This window comes from Canis lupus, chromosome 1 (genome assembly GCF_003254725.2).
Source record: "Canis lupus dingo isolate Sandy chromosome 1, ASM325472v2, whole genome shotgun sequence".
Lineage (NCBI taxonomy): Eukaryota > Metazoa > Chordata > Mammalia > Carnivora > Canidae > Canis > Canis lupus.
In genome coordinates, this window is record NC_064243.1 from 71,994,167 (window position 1) to 72,016,491 (window position 22,325).

Sequence of the window (22,325 nt, forward strand, 5' to 3'; positions counted from 1 at the left end):
AGCCCACATGAACAGTGATCAAAAGTTCAGTGACCAATACTTTGGCCAAATTTCTGGGACCCAGATGAATACTTCAGGCAAATGAAAGCCTGTGGTATATAAGGCCCCTATAAAAGTTACATTTACGTGAATTGAGCTGGTGGTCTTAGGAAGGTTTGAAGTAGAAGCGGGGGGGCGGGGAAGGCAAGGGGACCAGATGTGAACATAACCAAAAACACTACTGCAGTTGGCACTTCAGAGTACCTTTGTTGGCAAACTTAGCATGGACCCAGAGATTTAATGGATGAAAACACAAAGCTACCCTCTGATGACTAAAGACAGCACACATGAAGCACACAGCCAGGGGAGGATTAAGCAAATGCAAGCTATTATTTTATCAGCAGTATAGTTGTGATGGACAAGCACAGTGATAAATGAAGGGAAAACTTAGTCATAGCGTGTCAGACACAGAAGGGAGTGTGGGAAGGACTCCATTCCCAGGCCTCATGTTTCAACACAAGGACATGCGTCCCTGAAGTGGCACCCCTGACCTGGCTCGGGCTGCTCTGCTGGGCATGGCCACACTGGCTTTCCTCTTTTCCAGTCTGCTTGCCTACAGACAGGGTACTTTTTGGCCATGGGTTAGGCTGTGGGTATCTGTGTTGTGGAGGTCACAGCAGTCCAACTGGGCAGGTAGCTGGATGGGTAAGTCTGTCTAGCTTGGAAATGGAATTTTAGCCCGCTGAGGCTGTGCACCCGAGTATTCCCCAGTCCAGCTTCTGGCAATTGCAGAACATTTTCTCTGCTCTCTTTCTGCCTGTTTCACAGCTGGCTGTATACTCTAAGGGATAAGAAAGGAATCATACTGACCCCCTTCCCTTAAATCCCAACAGGAATTTCAGATGCCGTCTCTCCCCAGAATCCCCACTTGAAGTGGCCATGGCCTCCTCCTTCACAATTATGGATGCAAACAAAGTGAAAAGCCATCTCAGTGGCCTCCAGGCAGCAGAGAGAGCACATAAGAAATGGTTGTTGCCCACTCCCCAACCTCGTATCCCTGGGAACATGACTACAAGGACAAAATAACAAATTTTTTTCTTTGCCTTCCCTGAAGGCACATGGATTTTAACTGCACACCTCCTCTGATAGTCAAGCAGCCCTCAGGCTGCTTCTTTACCATGAAGAATTAGAGAACCTCAAGTAAAGTCTTTATGCTACAGAGCAAGAAAGTATGGCTTTGCCCCAAGAAACCTATCCAAGCAGTACGGTCAGCATCTTCACACTCAAAGGCAGAACTCTCATGTTCTGTCTTCTGTTCTAATGCAACACATTCCAATCAGTAACAGTGACTCAGTCATGGCACTGAATCTTCGGGCAGGAAGGTGGATCAGACTCCAGGTGAGGCGTGGACAAATTATACAGTTTGTAAAAGTCCCCAGGTGGGGCGATTGGGTGGCATAGTCAGTTAAGCGTTTGACTCTTTTGGCTTAGGTCATAAGCTAGGAGTCCTGGGATCAAGCACCACATCGGGCTCCATGCAATATCTGCTTGAGATTTTCTCTCCCCCTACCTCTGCCCCTCTCAGTCAAGCTCTGCCTCTCAAACAAATAAATAAATCTTAAAAAAAAAAAAAAGTTCCCAGGTAAGATTCTGAATCACATGTGTAAGGGGTCAAGCCCAGATAGGAATCCAGGTGTTGTAACTCAGTAGAGATATGAACATGGACACACTGCTGTCTAAAGCCTCAGTATCTTTATCTATAAAATGGAGATTTTAAAAAGCCAATCTACCTTTTAGGCTTATCCACAGGACTAACTAAGATAACATTTAGATCAAGATTTTCCCTGACTTCAAACATCCAGTGACTTCTGTGTCAATTCAGGAAAGGCTAAGATATGTTGCAATAACAAATAACACCAATGTTTCAGTGGCTTAACAAAAAAAAAAAAAAGTTTATTTCTTGCTTAAAACAAGTCCACTGAAGATCCAAGTAACTCTCCAGGGCACCTGTCCTCCCTACACAGAAATCCTGAAATTGCCAAATGAGGCCTATTCTGAGCTCAGTGGCAGAGGAAGGGATCACTTGAAGGTCTCAAATGCAACTAAATATTCCCACATGGAAGTAACATGTGTCACTTCTGTCCACAATTCTCCTCTTCCCTGAAGCGTGCATAAATAAAATCCAATAAACAACCAGGACACTCTATATAGCTGAGAGAAGATAGTCTAAAATGGGCAAGTTCCTAAGCAGGAAGTGGAAATTACCTCCCCTCCTCCAAAAAGCAAAACCCAAGCAATAAGACATGCCTATCATAGGAGAGCACTTGATGGCTCTATGTCCTAACAGTACCAACCACCACTGCAGCCACTGCAGTAAGACTGAAAGCAGCATGGCAAAATACAATTGATACTAAAGGAATCTGCACTAAAAGCATATCTTAGTTGGTTTTCAAGGATGAACTACTATTACTCTGGGCTTTCTCTACCAGAAGGTACTGGACCTACTGACTCTGTGTAAACAGGAAAAGTGATTAAACTGAGCTGAGTGTAAAGGTCCTAAGAATGAACATGATACAGCGATGCACATTTTGGACACTCTGTACCTCCTATGTACGTTCCCCTCCTCCCTTTTGGTTCTGAAGCTAGAAATAGCTGGACGTCTGGGGAGGCTGCAAGTGAACATCCAATGGCCTACACTGATTTTTAAAAACTTGAAACTCGGGGATCCCTGGATGGCTCAGCGATTTAGTGCCTGCTTTTGGCCCAGGGCGCAGTCCTGGAGTCCTGGGATCAAGTCCCACATCAGGCTCCCAGAATGGAGCCTGCTTCTCCCTCTGCCTGTGTCTCTGCCCCTCTCTCTCTCTCTCTCTCTCTCTCTCTCTCTCCATCATGAATAAATAAAAATCTTAAAAAAAAAACCAAAAAACCTTGAAACTGATTTTTCTCTGATCCACCCTGAAAAAAAGAAGAAATCGCTACCAAAATAAACAGACTCCTGACCCAGTAGGTTCCCTGTAACCCCACAACCCTGTGACAGCTACCTGTGTCCTGTGCTCCAAAGCAGGCTGACTAGCCCCACTGAGGGAGGTTGTCCCTATAGATGTACTGCTAACAGCAGTCCCCGGAACCCTTACAGTGGAGTGGCCTACAGAGTAATCCAACAGATAAGCAACTCCTTTTTATTAAGTTGTGTTTTAACCAAATAAACACTGAAAACCAAAGTTAAAAAGTATAGAAGGAAGGAAAGTGTTGAATCTGAGGGCCCTGTTGACTTAACCAAAACATAAAACTATTGTACCTGACTTCCCAGAGGACTTCATATGTACTTCTTTTCTCTTTCTTTCTGCATAAATAATATGCCCACATTTCTGCCTCTCAAGACTCTTTCTCTCTCAGTAGGGTTTTTCCTGCTTTGATTAATCATATTTTGGTTTAGTTTCTCAGCAGGGATGACTCACATTCCCAATGCTTGGAATAGACACATCATACCACTCCCTTCCGTGTTTGTTTTTCAGAAGTTCCCGAATACCGACCTGAAGTCAGCCTCAGAAGGTGTGAGTGATCTCTCTGCTGCCAGATCCTCGGACGAGCAGATTTCTGGCTTCATTTCTGCCCAGGAACCCACTGCGATCGTGAAGGTAGAGGCTGGCATCGGCATAGTTACATAGTAATGCCAACTTGCACGCCCTATAAACAGAAGGAGAGAAACAGCCACAATGAAATCAAGGAAGGGTTTCTGGACCTTACTCTTTGGTTTTTCTCTCTAGGCACTTGAAGAACTTGTGTAATAAAATGGTATGAGCTATTCTTGGGTTGAGGGGGGGGTCATATCTACCACAGGGGCATCACTGTAGGTCTCAGGGAGAGCACAGAGGGCTGCTGGTTTTAGGGTGGTCTTCTGTATCTCCTTGAAGACCAGGAATCAGTTTAAAGTGCTTCAAGTAGGCTATTAACAAAGGGTGGTAACTGAGGTGGTCACATATGGGCTGCAAATATGCAAGGGGGCAGGCTGCATGCTGCTACAGAGACAAGAACGTGTTTTCTTCATACTTAATGCCTAGCACAGTGTTTGGCACAAAAAAAAAAGACGCTCTGCTGAATGAACGAATGACCAAATGAATGATTGCTTCTTTGGTGCTAAACTGTTTTGTCTACATTCAATTTAAGTCACTCTGAAATGGCTATGGTAGAGAACAATGAGACTAGGGAAGGAAGATACCTGGGTTTCAGTCTCAACTCTGAAACTAATTAGCTGTGGAAGCTTAGATTTATCCCTCATCCTTTTTATCTGTTTATGTACTGGGCTAGTCCCCCATTCCTTACTGAGCAGATGAAAAGCAAGCCTGGAGAGGTTCAGGGATGCTGAGGACTCTCCATGAGTTTGTAATTGGCCAGGAATTTCAGCAGGGGCTCCCCGCCCCAGCTGAGGGTGTGCAAACCACTGAGGCCAAACCATAGTGACGGTGTTTACCAAAAGAACAAATGATTGATGGCTTATAACACTATCCTTCCTGAATTCTAAGATGGGAAAATGCTTTTAATGTTTCTGAAATCTGAATGTGTCATACGACCTGATCTAATACAGTATTTTTTTTTTTTGAGCATCTGCTATAAATTGATGGGAGTGCCTGAGGGAAACTGATATGACCTCATATAATAGAACACACTTCCATGGAAGGAACTTCCATTCCATGAATACCCCCTCGTCTCTCTTTCAGCCCCTTACTAACTCCTTTGCAAGAGCTATTCCTCTCATTCTTGTTAAAAGTTTTAGATGGCCAGACACTCATGGAGTGGCCTGCGATTGTCCAATTTGGTCAATGAGTGGATAAGATGTCAAATTCAGGATCGAAATAGTAACCATGCCCATACTGGCCAGCAGATCTAACATGACATTTTTCAAAATGTTTTACCACTAAAAATGAAAAATAAAGGTTAGATTTTGATCTCCCTATGCTTTGTCTCTCAACTAATTCTGGACTCAGGAAGGTAGAGGGGTCATTATTTATTATCCTCTGAATCTCTACCAACTTAGATCCAAAGAAATACATTACAGGACTCCTCCAATGAAAAACAAAACTTTATTTTTTTTTTAAAGATTTATTTATTTATTCATTCAGAGAGAGCGAGAGAGAGGCAGAGACACAGGCAGAGGGAGAAGCAGGCCCCATGCAGGAAGCCCGATGTGGGACTCGATCCCGGGTCTCCAGGATCACACCCTGGGCTGCAGGCGGCACTAAACCTCTGCGCCACCAGGGCTGCCCGAAAAACAAAACTTTAAATCAAAATGTAAGCATAGGGGAAAATATGATACCACATTTAAATAAATATAATATGACATCAAGTTTTGAAGTCCCTAGAGGGGATCCCTGAAGAAGGAATGTAGAAGGGCATGCTCACAACTAGTGGAAGCCCATCACAGAAGCAGCCATGCTCTCAGACTTGCTCTAAGTTCATCATGCTTGTGCAGTCAGAATGGCCACTCTTGACATCAGTCTCGCCACAGCTAAGAAGTGAAAGCGCACTCCTTTTTAAATGTTGGAGCCAGGCCAGTGATATGTGTAGCTTCTACAGAGCTTGAAAGAAAGCCACAGCTTTAAAGAGAACTGCCGATCTGATCCCCAGCCAGTAAGAAGCAACAGACAGTCAGAGCAGTCTTGATAAAGGCATGATATGGATCCCACACTATGTGCTGCACTGAGCCCACCTCCCTTGTTTTTCCACCTTCCCTTCACTACCTCATCCTCTGCAACCTGACACCTCCCCAGGGTTTCTCCACAAGAACTTCACCTTGGACTGGACAACATGATGAGAGGATGAGAGGTTGGGGGGCAGCGGTGCAGACGGAAGAAGAAAGGAGTTGTGGGAGAGGAATTAACTCTTTGGAAAGGTTTGTTTTATTTATTTATTTTTTTTAAGATTTTATTTATTTATTCATGATAGTCACACAGAGAGAGAGAGAGAGGCAGAGACATAGGCAGAGGGAGAAGCAGGCTCCATGCAGGGAGCCCGATGTGGGATTCGATCCCGGGTCTCCAGGATCGCGCCCTGGGCCAAAGGCAGGCGCCAAACCGCTGTGCCACCCAGGGATCCCGAAAGGTTTGTTTTAAAAGAAAAAGCTTGACTAACCAAATTCACTTAATCAAAGGGCTGTGGCCTGGTCATTCTTCCTCTGAAGGATATTCTGGAGTGTTTACCATGGGCCACTGAATTTCCCTTTTAAGAACTTCAGTCACTTGGGCATCAATAAACAAACAGTGATGGTGAGGCATTCAGGTACAAATGGAAGAGTGGACACATGAGGCTACTTTTGTTTCCTCCCCAAACCCAATTAAAGGATAGTGAAAGGATTCTTTTTTTTTTTTTAATTTTAAAGTAATCTCTACCCCCACTGTGGGGTTTGAACTCACAACCCAGAGATCAGAGTCACACACTCCCCCAACTGAGCCAGCCAGGCACCCTGTAAAATGATTTTTTTCAAAATCCATAAACCAAGAACAGGGAGAATAAAATAGGAGACAACAGCTGTACAATACTGGAAACTAATGCAGATGGAGGCAGGGAAATGGCACAGCCGACCTGAATCTGAAATTAGCAGTGGAGAGACAGGAGCCACCTCATCTTAACCCGTAGAAACTCTAAAAGGATGGGGGTGGAAGAAGCTCAAAACTCAGCAGGCCTGGTGGAAAGACTACCTAAAAAGGACTTAGATCCCCAGACAGATTCCCCTATTCCACATACCTGGGCTATTTCTCCATCCCCCCAAACTCCAGCAAATACCTGGAGATTCATTTTCTATAGAGAGTAAAAGAGAGGGCCTCTAGACTGGGGGCTGCGTGAGGGGGAGGAGGGGGAAACAGCACAGTTGAAGGCAAATGAATGAAATTAGATGAACATATGCATATCAGATGCTGAGACCACCAGCCATCTTCTCTTATTTGGTTCCCAGAATGTGGGCAATCAGACTTTTACCCTCCAGGCAGAGGAATGAAAAAATGCTCAAGAGAAGACAACTAAGGAGACTCATGTCAGAGTGTCCAATGATCAGGAGGTGTTCTAATATAGCCCATGATGAAACTTACAATAGAGAAGCCCTATGCAGGCACTCAGAGCTTCCAATCAGCATTTTAGTGTCCCTCCCTCCCCACACCATTCCTTAATGCTGGCAGACAAATCAAGCTCCTCCAGCACCTCTAGAAAGCCCCTTTTGTGACCCTGAGAGACCAAAATAAACAGAAACAAGCAACTTGAAGGTCAGTCGTCTTGCAAGGGGAAGAAAACTTCAAAGAACACCAAACACATACCACTAAGAGCTAAGTACTGCTGTGCTGAAATAAGAATAGCATAATATAAAAAAGGAGCATTCCAAAGTAAAGAGAATGAAAAATATAATGGAAGAAAAGAAAAACTCAATAAAAGTGTGAGATGGAATATAAAGCTGGAGAAGTCTCCTAGAAAGTAGAGCAAAAAGAAAAAAAAAAGAAAAAGAAAAAGAGGGAAAAATAGAAACCAGCTCAGCAGGTCCAATAACCAACTAATAGAAGCTCCAGAAAAAGATTACAGAGAAAACAGAAGGGAGAAAAGCATAAGCTGAAAAAATTGTGAACATTTCCCCAAATTTAAGGGCCCATGATCTTCCAGCTTGAAATGGCACATAATAGCCAGGACACTGGATACAAATCAATCCACATCGAGATACATCGTTATGAAATTCAGAACCCTAGGGACAAAGACAAGATTCCACAAGCTTCCAGAAAGAGGAGAAAAAAAAATCACATATAATAAGGACATTTTCAGACATGCAGTTTCACAAAAAATTCACCTCCCACGTATCCTATTCTCTGGAAGCTACTTAAGTATGTAAAATATGCTTCAAAAAGATATAGTAAACCAAGAGGAAGGCAGGCAAGCCAATACAAGAGAGAAGCAAAGGGAACCTGTAGAATAATGGAGGCGGGAGATCCCAGGAGCCAGCTGTGTGCCCAGGAGAGAGGGCAACCCTGCTCTTCAGAGCAGCTCCCAGAGCCTGCGGAGACACCGTGTCGGAGGAGAGAAATTACAGGAAACCTGATGTATTTGAGCATCTTAGAAGATTTAAACAACTTTCCAAGCCTCTGGGGTTGGTAAATACTTAGAAAACTGAGCAAAGGGCAGCCCGGGTGGCTCAGGAGTTAAGTGCTGCCTTCAGCCCAGGGCCTGATCCTGGAGACCCCAGTCCCATGTCAGGCTCCCTGCATGGAGCCTGCTTCTCCCTGTGCCTGTGTCTCTGCCTCTCTCTCTCTCTGTCTCTCATGAATAAATAAATAAAATCAAGAAAGAAAAGGAAGGAAGGAAGGAAGGAAGGAAGGAAGGAAGGAAGGAAGGAAGGAAGGAAGGAAGAAAGAAAGAAAGAAAGAAAGAAAGAAAGAAAGAAAGAAAGAGAAGAAAGAGAAAGCCAAACAAAGAGGAAAAACAAACAATAACACAAGAACTCCATGAAAAACATTGTACAGAAATAATCATGTAATCACAGTTGTACAAGAGTCTGCTTTTAATACCACAGATATAATATAAAGAATATTGATCTAATCAAGGTCATGATATTAATTACATCAGGAAGATGGGATTTGTGGAAGGGGGTATGTGTATAATGGCGGGTGGAGAGAGCTAAGTCCCTACCTGTCAGAGTGGGAAGATCAACCTTGAACAACCATGCATCTTACTGAACAACGTGGACATACATGTCAGGTAATTAGCTAAAGCAGGTAAAAGTAGTTACATCTGAAACAGAAGAAATACAGTACATGTAATGAGGACTGCTATTTTGGGGAGGAGTCTATTAAGCCCAGTAGAACCATTTGACTCTTTGAATATGTGCCTTTCTAGTTTAAAAAAAAAAAAAATCAGTCAATTAATTAAAAGGTGATGTTAAGAAAAAAAAAAAAAGAATAGTATTTCTGGTCCTGAGGTAATATTAAAATGATAAGACATACCTCAGAAGGAAGAGGAAATTTAGAGACAAGGAAGAGGCACTAACGCATTAGAAAATTCTTTTATTTTTTTTTATTTTTTTTTTATTTTATTTTTTTTAGAAAATTCTTTTAAGAATAAAACATTGAGGGGATCCCTGGGTGGCGCAGCGGTTTAGCGCCTGCCTTTGGCCCAGGGCATGATCCTGGAGACCCAGGACTGAATCCCACGTCGGGCTCCCTGCATGGAGCCTGCTTCTCCCTCTGCCTATGTCTCTGCCTCTCTCTCTCTGTCTCTTTCTGTGACTATCATAAATAAATAAAATTTAAAAATAAAAAGAATAAAACATTGACAATGCTTTTGGATATGACATGTAAAGCACACGCAACAAAAGCAAAAATACACAAGTGGGACTACATCAAACGAAACTAAAAAGCTTCTGCACAGCAAAACAGAAACAAAAACCATCAACAAAATGAAAGGGCAACTCACAGAATAGGAGAAAATATTTGCAAACCACATATCTGATAATTAGTATCCAACATATATAAAGAACTTATACAACTCAACAGCAAAAAAGTATGATTAAAAATGAGTAAAGAACCTGAATAGACATTTTTCCAAAGGAGATACTCAAATTGCCAACAGATACATGGAAGGTGCTCAACATCATTTATCATCAGGGGAATGTCAATCAAAAAACCACAGTGAGATATCATCTTCCACCTGTCAGAATGGCTAGTATCAAAAAGACAAGAAACAAGTGCTGGTAAGAACGTGGAGCAAAAGGGAGCCCTTGTGCATAATTGCTGGGAATGTAAATTGGTGCAACCACTATGAAAAACAGTATAGAAGTTCCTCAAAAAGTTAAAATAAAACCACCATATGATTCAGCAATGTCTCTTCTGGGTATATACCTAAAGGAAATGAAATCATTATCTCAAAGAAATTTCAACATTCCTATGTTCATTGAAACATTATTCACAATGGCCAAGACATGAAAACAACTTAAATGTCCATCAACAGAAGAATGGATAAAGAAATGCAGTCTGTATGCACAATGGACTACTACTCAGCCAAAAAAAAGGGAAATCCTGCCATTTGGATGACATGAATGGACACTGAAGGCATTATGCTAAGTGAAATATGTCAGACAAAGACAAATACTGAATGGTCTCACATATTTGTGGAATCTAAAAAGCCATCAATCTCATTGAAACAGATTATTGGTGTCTGCCAGCAATAGGAGCAGGAGAGGTGGCAGAGAAATGGGTAAAGGGGGTCAAAGGGTACAACCCAGTTGTATCAAGTTCTGGGATGTAAATGTATAGCAAAGTGACTATAGTTAACAATACTGTACTGTATTGTATATTTGTAAGTTGCTAAGACAGTAGATCTTAAAAGTTCTCAAAATAAAAAAAAATTATAACTACATGAGGTGGTGAATGTGTTAACTAACTTAATTGTAGTAATCATTCCACAATACACACACATATCAAATCATGATGTTGTATACCCTAAACAATGTTATATGTCAATTATAGATCAATAAAGCTGGGAGGGACAAGAATGAAAGAGTGTACACAATAGGCTTTCTCCCTACACTTTGCATTGAAGTATTGACCTGATTTTTTCTGTCTCTCCGATTCTTGTACCATACATACATCTGACACGTGGGCAAGAGACTTGTGGAAACAGCAAGAACTAGAGTTGCTTTCCAGAGAGAACAGTCCTAATGGAATAAGGGGTATCTGTTTGATGCCTGCCCAAGGTCACAGAGAGTGCCCAAATCACGTCCTGTCCCAGGGCCTTTACCAAAATGTCTATATCCTAGAGGAGGTGTGGAGAGGGCACTGGAAGCCATAAAGAGATGTTATGGGAGAGGAATGACATCATGTTTTTGTTTTCCAGTTTTGGGGTCTTTTTTAAAGGCAGAAACCTTAAATGACCTAAAATTTGGGATTGAGATAGCAAAAGTGATAGGAAAATCTCAATTAAGTCCAGCAAAAATTTTGCAGAACTGTCATTCTCCCCTGTAGTCTTCGCCAAAGTTAAACAATGGAAAGAAAAGGATGGGGGGGGGGGGGGCGGTTGTATTGAAAATATCACCCAAATCCGTATTTTAAATTCTCAAGATGATTTTCTTCTATACCACCCTCAAGATTTTTCATTTTTTAAGATTCTTAAAGTTCCTCTATTTGTAGGGCTCATTTGGAATAAACAGTTTCGTACTTAAGTTTTCACAGCAAAAAAGTTTTCTAGGCTACCAAGTGACAGTTAAACAGGGGTGGATCAAGGGGCTGGGCCAAATAAGAACTGGCTAGGAACACATTTCCCAGAGACCCTGGTTGGACCCTTCACAGAAGCTCCCCAAAGCTGTCCAGCCCTGGGCTTCTTGCCCAACCCTGGTGAATGTTGGAGCCACTGCTGTGACAACTGAATGCTTCCAGTTCTCTGGGGGAGGTTTTTACTAGTTTCTTACTATGAGGGCATGTCTGGTAGGAAAGCCTCATTTGGGCTGTCTGTTAATGGATTATTCCACTGAGCCCAATCTTGTATGAAGACTACCCACTGCCACAGGGAGCTAGGTGCTCAAGAAATACCTGATCTCATCCTCAAACCCGACTGCAAAAAAATACAAATAACAAGGTGAAATTACTGCCCCCAGAAAGCAGAGCATGCATTCCAAAGACAAAGAGAAATAATTTCTGGATTATCTATTGTTTGGGATAAGCCTACCTTGCAAAGAGAATTGATGAGAGCTTATTTCTTCTGAATATGTCCATTGATTGAGCTCCAGCTCTGGAATCTGACTGCTGGGGTTCAATACCTGGAGCCACATTGTGCCCAGTGTGGGCATATTGCTTAATCTATGTATCAATCTCCTCATCTGTAACAAGGGAATAATCATAGTATCTGCCTCCTAGGATTATGTGAGGATTAAATTAGATAATATATAGAGAAATCACTAGACATAGTAATTGGCACATAATAAGTGTTAAAGAAATGTTAACTGCTGTTGTCTTTACAACTCCCTCCCCCTGTTGCTTGGGCTGACTGTCTGGAGGCAGAGACAAAGAATGTTGAAGGTATGGCTGCCACATGTGCACCAAAGCCTGTGGCCTGATGAGGCCCACATATGGGGTTTAAGGTTGAATGGCATTAAAACGCAGTGCACACAAAGCCATCCATTTAAAGGAGAATGACAGCCCAAAGGGGGCATCCTGTATGACTTCATATAGAATGGGCCATTTGGAGACTATTTAAATGGTGTTTACTTTAAATGAGCCATCCTCGATGAAATAGACAGTGAATGCCTTCATTTTCCTTTTTGATTCAATCCACTTGCCCTAGACTCCCTTGCTACACCAGCTGCAAAACAAAGAGAGCATGCTGTACTTGAATTAACCCAGAGTTTTTCCTCTGCAAAGGCCAGGAGTCCATCACACCACTGGATGATTTCACGGCCAGGCCGGATTCATTAGCAAGACTTACAGGGAGGGGGGAGGTAGGAAGGGACCCAGAGGAAGTGGCACTCCCTAACCGAACAGGCTTGAGCAGCCACCCATCTAGCCTCCCTTCTGGGCCTCCTCAGAAAGTTCCCGAATACCCCTATACCACCTTCTCAAATTATTTAGTTAGGGTGGAAAATTCTTATACTCTGATAGTCTCTCTAGTAAGACAGATACATCTTATCAAGTATTGTTCTTATCATAATAGAAGCTGCCACAAGATCCAAATAGACATGTTCATGTCCAAAACAGGACTGAAATTTTCTTTAAAGATAACTGTATTTTTTTCTAGGTATGAAAAGGACTTGGAATGGGTCACTTTTCAAATCATAAGAGGCAGTTTAAAATTTAGTTTTGAAAATTCTTCTAACTAAAGAGGGTTAAAACAATTGCCTTTGATTTTCTCATTTATCACATTTTTAAAATAAAACTGTCCTATGAATAGTTTTGAAGATTCTATCTTCCAAAGGAGGAAGACTGAAGAGGAAAAAGGAAGAACATGATACAATCAGTCCATGGAGGGGGGGCACTGTTTACACCAAACCTGTGATTAACTTTGCTAATTATTTTGGAAAATCATTCTTATAAAAAAAAAAATTAAGAGAAGAAAATTAAGATACTATAGTCATTTTTACACATCAATCATGCTCAAGAATAGTCAATTAAATACAAAATGTATGGAACATCACAGTTTTATCCTTAGGGGAGTCTTGGAAATACTCATAAAACACATTATAAGAATACACCATTCATAACCCTTCTGCTTCTACAGAGGCAAAAGCAGATTATTTATCTTTGCAAAGTTTTTTTTTTAGATTTTATTTATTTATTCATGAGAGACACAGAGAGAGAGAGAGGCAGAGACATAGGCAGAGGGAGAAGCAGGCTCCATGCAGGGAGCCTGACGTGGGACTCGAACCCGGGACTCCAGGATCACGCCCTGGGCTGAAGGCGTTGCTAAACCACTGAGCCACCCGGGCTGCCCATATCTTTGTAAAGTTAAACATCTCACAGAATCTTCTGTATTTAAAAAGTTATTGCTTTCCCTGGAAATTAAAACAGGCACTTAAATTCTTCCTATTAAGCATTTACTTTATCTTTTAAACTCTTGCACTGTACATTAGACAAGTAACATTCAGTTGGAAACATTGGATTGATACATGCTTTTATTTAACATATCAGATTTCTTTCCCCAATTCTTCTGTCATCCCTGCTCATTTTCTACTTCACCATGGACTCTTTCTCTAGCCAGTCTTCTTAATTTCAGAGCTTCTTGCTCAAAGTGTCCCCTACATCAAGCTATTTCATTATTTTGGAATGTCTGTATCACAAATTAAAGATGTTTAAGATGAATAAGAACATGCATATATATGTGTGTGTTTATATATGTACATAGATGTGTATATTTATACACATGTATCGATAGTCGCACCATACACAAGGTGTATGTTTTATACATTTTGTGTATTTTTAAAATAATAATAGATACATTAAAAAAAGAAAGGAAAGGTCCCAGTTTGGGTTGCTCTTCCTCTCTTGGCTTCCTTGCCCAGTGCTTGGGTCTCTTCAGCAAACCCCAGCCCTTTCTCTTTCACTACTTTGTGTGGCTGAGTCTACACTTCTAGTTTTATGAGTTAGTGCCACCCTCTTGAGTACCCACAGCGTGACAGTCTTTCGTTAGTTCTTCTCTGCTGTTGCTCAAGGGCGGGAACGGGCACCAGAACAAATATGCACCGGCAGTGCCTAACCAGGGACATGTGTCAGGTCATGCTGCCGCTTCTCAAGTACCGATGCCACCCCGCAGGGCTTGGGCTTTGCTTCCCAGTAACATGGTCCTGCCTGCAGCACAGGAAACCCAGAAGAGAATGACCTTCCAAGATCATTCTTGTGAACCAGGTGAGAGAGCGCCACCTACCGAAGGGAGAACACAAGCACCTCCGTAGGTTTTGAGGTTTTTCCCTAATGGCTGATGTCACTGAAGGCTAATAATACACTGCACCAGGCTTGTTATTCCAAGTCTCAGCCACCACTCTGACTTGTGACACAGATTACCTAGTCCCAGGTAGAGAGTGGGCCTGCAAGCCAGACACCAAATCATACTGCTCCCGATGGTCACAGGTATGCTCGAGTACTATGAACGTCAAGCCTGAGACAAAATCCAAGGCAAAAAGATTTGGAACACACCTGCTATAATCATCATTACCCAAGATGATCCACCATAAGGAAGGTAAGCAAGAAGGAGTCAAAAAGCGAATCACAAACCGACAAAGATTTGGAAAGTGCTAAGGCATGACCTTATGGGGGATGTAACTGAGCAGAACAGTGTCTCAGTCACCATTGGCTTTCTTTAAAAAAAAAAAAAAAAAGATTTTATTTATTTATTCAGGAAAGACAGAGAGAGAGAGAGAGAGAGGAAGAGACACAGGCAGAGAGAGAGGCAGGCTCCATGCAGGGAGCCCGATGTGGGACTCGATCCCAGGACTCCAGGATCATGCCCTGAGCCCAAGGCAGATGCTCAACCGCTGAGCCACCCAGGGATCCCCCACAATTAGCTTTCTTTTCTTTTTTTTTTAAGATTTTATTTATTTATTCTTGAGAGACAGAGAGAGAGAGAGACAGAGAGGCAGAGTCACAGGCAGAGGGAGAAGCAAGCTCCACGCAGGGAGCCCAGTGTGGGACTCGATCCCGGATCTCCAGGATCAGTCCCTGGGCTGAAGGCAGCACTAAACCACTGAGCCACCCGGGCTGCCCACGATTACCTTTCTAAAGAGAAAAGATAAATGCATTCACTCCAAACTCCTACCCCTTGAAACATGTGTACTAGCTCAGAATAAAGTTTCCCCAGTTCTGGAAACAAGGAGCTTTCTCTATTTTGCATTCTATCTTTGTGATGAAACTCTTAATCATAATCATTCCTAAATGTCTTTCACGTTACCATTTCCTTATACGTAATTCTTGCTTGCACACTGTGGGAGCAGCCTAAATAGTATTGCTCATTTTGAGCCACCAAGAGGGAAGAAAGTTGGCTTTCAACTGCACATAGAAGGGTCTGGACCCTGAAATCTTGGCTTCTTCCTGGAATTTCCCACACAACGTCAAGAGAGAGAATGTCAGAGAGTTGGTCTACTGGGCAAGCCAGAGTAGCATTTTGCCCAGAATGAAGTAATGTCTACAGTCTTTTACTTTTGCACAGAAAAATGAAATCAGATACGATGTGAGGGCACATATAGTTTTTAACACTTTTCACTTGTTCATATGCTGCTTCTCTTACATTTTTAAGGACCTCAAGTTAGTTTTGTTCATTTACTTGAGCCTTTCCATGAAAAAGAAGTGGTATGTTTTATTTTTCTAGGAAGTAAAAATACACTAAATTAGACCCTGCAAAAATAAAATAAAACTAAACAAAAGAATTGCCAAACAGGGAAAAATAAGAATGTAGTATGCCAGTTTTTTCTTTTAAAATCTATTGAGCCTGGAGAAAAGGCATAAACTCTATAAACAGAAGCATAACTAAAGAAATGACCCCAAAATCATTTTTGTTACTATTCAGTAGTGCTTTTAAGTGCTCCTACCATGAACATATTATGTCTATCTATCAAAAGACATTTATTCAACCAAGTATCAAGTACCTCTTATATACAAAGCACTTTTTTGGGTGTGGGGTCTCTGTGAGGTACATTTTGGCAGGGAATATAGGCCGATGATAACACACAGGATAACATTTCTGCTTGCCTGAATGAAATTCTGTTAAGGAAGTTAAATAATAAAGAGTCAAACAACTCAGTCTAAATCTATAGCTTTGATGTAGCCTTCTTGAAAAAAGATTGGTAACTTCTAAGCTAATAAAATTCTTATGATGGTCACCAAGCGACAGTCTAAACCATTAGCCTTATTTTAAAAACAGCTAGGAGGAATGATTTCTCTCATGTAGCAGGGACTCAGAGGTCTGTCTTCTGATTTCTATCCCCTGCCCAAGAGCTGCACTCATTTCTGTCGCTGGTATCTGATTATGCTGCTCCCAGGTGCTTTGCTTCTTTCGGGAAATCAGCTGGTGCCTGGCAAATGTGCTAATCACTAGATGTGTCATTGTGATGTAAACTGTGACTTGTGGGTCAGTTTTGTGAAGAGCTCATCCTTTTAAAGGGCATTGTGCACAGTAGAGTGGAGGTCCTAGGAGACCAATCTACAATCGAGAAAACATAACTTGGAAAGGAAATAGTATCATCTTGTAGCCACATACCCTTTTACTCTAAGGAGCACAGAGACATTTGGAGACATTATTCCATCTTTAGGACAGCCATTTTGGGTCTGGCAAAGAGCTCTGTTTGCCCTCTTTCCTGGTTATCCTTTGAAAAATACTCAGCTGTGACTACAGGGGAACTGCAGTATTAGGCATAGAGTTTTTTCCTTGTCTAGCTCAATCCTCCTTCCATTCGAATTGGTAAAGTCTGCTCAATGACATCGCGTAAGTATAAGCAGCATGAATGTAAGCCCACGATATCACATAAATGTAAGTGGTATGAACATAAGCAAATCCCAATTAGCATCTGCTTCATTATAACTCTGCCCTGAATTGGTAATTCTGAAAAAAGATCCACAGATATATTCCTGCAAGTATGAGCATTTTTCATGAAAATTTTAAAGTCCATTCTTGTCTTAATTTTTTATAATCTTCAAATAGACAGACAATGACAGATACCAAAGTGGTCAGAAGGCTTTCTTTTCTGTAAAGGGCTGGTTTGTAAACATTTTACAAACTAGCTATATACTTTTTAATGCAAATATTCAGCTCTGCCACTGTAGCACAAAAGCAGCCACATGCAATGGCCATGTTTCAATAAAACTTTATTTACAAAAATGGGCAGTGGGATAGATTTCTTAAGCACACTGGATCATCCAGATATAACTGAGTACTACCAAACAATTTCAGAGTCCACATCTGCATTAGTATATATGAATGCACAGGGACATGCAGCGTTGCTTTGATGATTGAGAGATAATGAGAAAAGAACATGCGGAGGATGTTTTTGGCAAGTAAAGGCTATATGACATCACAGTATGCTGTGTAAACAAAAGCTTTACAACACATGGAATAAAGTGATGGGGAACAAGATCGTCACGTGGCTCAGGGTAGAAGAGGCACGATAATCTCAACAGAACCTTCAGAAGCTGGCAGCACTACATTCATATTGTGAAGGGCAATTTCATTTCAGCAAAATCTTAATCTTTACATTAAAATTAAGTTACTTATTTGAATTTTACTGATTTCATATTTTGGTCTATGTTTAATTTATATTTTATTTTGGCTTTATAGATGTGTAAGAGTTATCATATAATAATATATTACAATATACCTTATTAGACACATAATATAATTTATATAAGAGTTTGTACCTATTCTTATATTTATGCTTTCTAAAATATCATTCTAATACAAATAATTTAAGTCCATTCCAGTGACACAAGTGGACAGTGAATGGAACGAAAGGAAATCCATAGACCCAATCCTGTCTGTTGGTACATGCCAGAAAGGAAGGTCATGAACACTTTAAGAAAAAATACTCAAAATAAAAGTCAAAGAAAACATTGTTCTAAGGACTTAGGAAGAACAAGCCTCAGAAATCAATTGACTAAAAAAAAAAAAAATCAATTGACTATAGAAACAAAAATAAGCTTAGTAAACTGGCATTCCCATCACGATACAAGAAGACATAATTTCTATAAAAAAGTAGTAGAAAGTCATGAGAAGACAAAAAAGCTGAGACAGTAAAACAGAGTGAGATTAAAAAAAACAAAGTAACAAGATAAAAGATGAGGGAGGATTGTAAGAAACTGTTACAGTAACAACTTAAATCTGTAATAGAATTACTAAAGAACAAAATGTCTCTATGGAAAATCAGCCTTAGATAGTATAAGTAAAAAAAATAAAAAGGCAAGCCACACAGACTGGGAGAACATATTTGCAATACATACGTATGACAGAGGGCTTGTATCTAGAATATACAAAGTATTCCTGGGATCCCTGGGTGGCGCAGCGGTTTAGCGCCTGTCTTTGGCCCAGGGCGCGATCCTGGAGACCCGGAATCGAATCCCACATGGGGCTCCCAGTGCATGGAGCCTGCTTCTCCCTCTGCCCGTGTCTCTGCCTCTCTCTCTCTCTCTGTGTGTGTGACTATCATAAATAAATAAAAAATTTAAAAAATTAAAAAAAAAAGTATTCCTACAATAATAAAACAACCAAAACACCTACATTAAATAAAGAGATGCTTGAAGAGATGCTTTTTAAAGGACGATATAAGAATGTACAATAAGTACATGAAAAGTTGCTCACCATCATGAGCCATCAAAGAAATGCAAATCAAAACCACAAGGAAATATTTTTTTAAGATGTATTTATTTATTTATGATAGACACAGAGAGAGAGAGAGAGAGAGGCAGAGACACAGGCAGAGGGAGAAGGAGGCTCCATGCCAGGAGCCCGACGCGGAACTCGACCCCGGGACTCCAGGATTGCGCCCTGGGCCAAAGGCAGGCGCCAAACCTCTGAGCCACCCAGGGATACCCAGGAAATATTTCAATCCCAGCAGGACAACAAAAATTAAAAGGACCAACAACACCAAGTGTTTGCAAGGATGCACAGCAACTGGACTCTCAGACATTGCTAGTGGAATATAAAATGATTCAATCACTTTGCAACTAGTTTGGCAGACACTTACTGAGTTAAAATATACATATATGATCCAGCAATTCCACTCTTGTGTATTTACTCAAGAGAAATGAAAATCTCTATCCACAAAAAGACTTCTACATGGATATCCACAGCACATTTTTTGTGATGGCCAAAAACAATTCAAATGTCCCTCAACAGGTGAGCAGATTTAAAAAAAAAAAAAAAAGTTTATTCATATTATGGATGACTATTCACCAATTTCTTTATTTAAAAAAAAAATTTTTTTTTACATAAACTCTATCCCCCAACATGGGGCTCAAATTTACAACCCCGAGATCAGAGTTACATGCTGAGCCAGTCAGGCACCCCCATCAATTTCTTTAAAGACAGTAAACTACTGCCACCTACAACAATACAGACGCATTTCACAAACATGTAAAGCAAAAGAAGTCTGACACAGAAAAGTACACACAGAATAACTCCATTTATCTGAATCCATAGGAAAGGGAAAAGTAATCTACAGATACAGAAATCAGATCTGTGGTTGACTGGTATGGGGTTGGGGACAGATGGCAAAGGCACAGAGAATTTCTACGGTAACAGACATAGCTACAGCTTCATAGGGGTGTTGATTAATTATATAGGCGGGTATATTTGTCAGACCTCATGAACAAGACTTAAACTGTCTGCATTTTATTATATGTACATTATACTTCAATAAAGTTGATTTTTTTTAAATGGCACCCATAACTAGCTACGTTCTAGAAAGTTTTGAATTACATAAACAAAAAAAAATTCTGTGAGCTTCTAGGTAGGAAAATCAGACTACTTTCAAAGAATAAAAAAAAGAAATTAATATCAGATTTTTCCTCAGAAATACTAAGGGATAATAATGAAAACATGTACAGTCAATTTCAAAGGGAAAAAAAGTCCTAAGAATTTCATACCTAGTCAAGGATTGTTTATAAGTGAATACAACAAAAAGCCAACCTAAATATGGGAAGGCTCAGAAAATATACCACATATCCACCTTTCTAGAAAAAAATATTGGGGCACCTTGGTGGCTCAGTCAGTTGAGCATCTGACTCTTGATTTTGCCTCAGGTCATGATCAGGTTTTGAGATCCAATCCCATGCTGGGCTCAACACTGATTGTGGAGCTTGCTTGGGATTCCTCTCTCCCTCTCCTTATGCCCCTTCTGTGCCTTGGGAAAATAAATAAATAAAAAATTTATATATATATATATATGTATATATATATATATATTTTCCCACTTCCCAGCGGAGAGATGATTCAAACTTAAGAGCTCAAGAATAAAGAAAGTCTAACTACTTAATGCAAATGATTTGAAACTGAATGGAAACATAAAACAGTAATTATAATTCCTGGAAGAGAAGAAAGAACACAAAAACAAAGTATAAAGATACTATCAGTCCCAAACCACAAACTGTATTAATTAAAACTGGGGAACGGAATGTTGGTAAGGGAAGATGAGAGAAGTAAATGCTCATTAAGTTTATTATTTGATATAAAGTGTAGAGCTATCAGTTAACTAAATTGTGAAACAGCCATTTATGGAATACTCTGCAGTCATAAAAACAATGAAGAAGTTGAAGGAGGAAGCACAATACAAAAATAATGTGTATAGCATGTTATGATCTGTGCAATAAAAAGGAAAAACTATACTATACACAAATTAGTGTATAGTAAATAGAAATTGGTCACCCTAATTGCCTTGGGGGACAGTTCCTGGGTAGCTGGAAAATAGGAGGAAAAAGGAGACTATTGCAATTTTCTTGTCCTTGTAATCTACTTTTAGAAAATAAAATTTTTAAATATATTACTTGTTTTATTTTGTCTTGGCTTTGAGAATCAAGTAAACACTCAGTGAAGACTCCAGTACATGTGTAAATCTAGTTTGATAAAGGAAATACCACAAATCAAAAGTACACTTGTCATGATGAGCGCTGAATAATGTATAGAATTGCTGAATCACTAGATTGTACACCTGAAACCCACGTAACAATGTATGTTACCTATACTGGAATTAAAATAAAAAAATTTTAAAAGGGAGATATTACAAGTCAGCAAAGATCCAATAAATGATCTTGTAGCAACTAGTTTCCTGATTGGAAAAATTGGGGAAAAAAAAAAATTAGTTCTCATTTCACAACCCTGACCAGAATAACCTGTGACAGATTAAATTACAAAAATTAAACTAAAACTTAAATAAAAATATTAGAATAAAACAGGTAAATCTAAGAGCAGCAAAAGACTTTCCAAGAGAAACCTGACAGATTTGACTACATTAAAATTAAAATCTCCTATCAAAAACATTATATGAAAAAAAAACAAAAAACAAAACATTATATGAAATTAAAACACATACTATAAACTGGACAAAATGCTTTTCACAAATATTAAGAGATTAATATATTTATTCTTTTATATAGGAGACTAGCTTATAGATTTACTTAATGTAAGTTTATGTGATTAGGGGAGACTCCATAAGGAAATGAAGACCCAAATAAACAATTCACCAGTGTACTTTTCTGCAGCATTTGATGAAGAGGCAGTCAACTCAGGAACAGCCAGAGGGAAGAGATGCACAGGAGAAGGTGTGCAGGGGCGGGGCAGCAGAGCGTAGAGCTTCCATGCCTTCTCCCAGGATCTTCATATGTTTACCAACCCAGAATCTCCAATATCTTTATTTTTTAAAGAGCCAATTAAATTAAAAGATGAAACAACTTTGAAAGCCTCACTAAGGCCTCAGAATAAAAACAGGCAAAGGAAGTGAACAACTAATAACAATGGTTAAGAAACTTTCGAGGACAAGTGGAACCTCGTCGATTATCGAAATAATCCAATTAAAGAGAAACCTTCTCTTGCCCATCAGAAGGGTGACACTCCTAGTAACCAGGACCCTCATAGCTACTCATGAGAGTATAAATTGTACAACCTTTCTGGAAAATAACCTATCTGAGAAATGAACCAACAAACTTAAACATGTTCAAAACTTTTGACTCAATAATCTCATTTTATACAAACTATCTCCTCTGGAATTTAATGCATCTTTATTTATAACAGGGGGAAAAACCTGGAAACAATAAAAATGTCTAGTAATATGGAAACATTACAAAATCTGATATATTCACACAACAAAATTATTATGCAGACTAACATATTTTTTAAAAACGACTTGGAAAACATTCAAG

General features: G+C 40.1%; 1 protein-coding gene across 50 annotated transcripts in view; it reads right to left on the reverse strand.

Moving 5' to 3' along the window:
* Positions 1 to 22,325, reverse strand: part of AOPEP (aminopeptidase O (putative)) — a 332,682-nt gene that overhangs the window by 253,216 nt on the left and 57,141 nt on the right. For all 50 annotated transcript variants that reach the window (XR_007413833.1, XR_007413800.1, XR_007413804.1 and 47 more), the window contains one exon: positions 3,513 to 3,666. Coding sequence is in view for 24 of the 50 variants with exons in the window: in XM_049115915.1 (XP_048971872.1) it covers positions 3,513 to 3,666 (154 nt within the window). In the remaining 26 variants the exon portion in view is untranslated. The remainder of the gene's footprint in view (positions 1 to 3,512; positions 3,667 to 22,325) is intronic.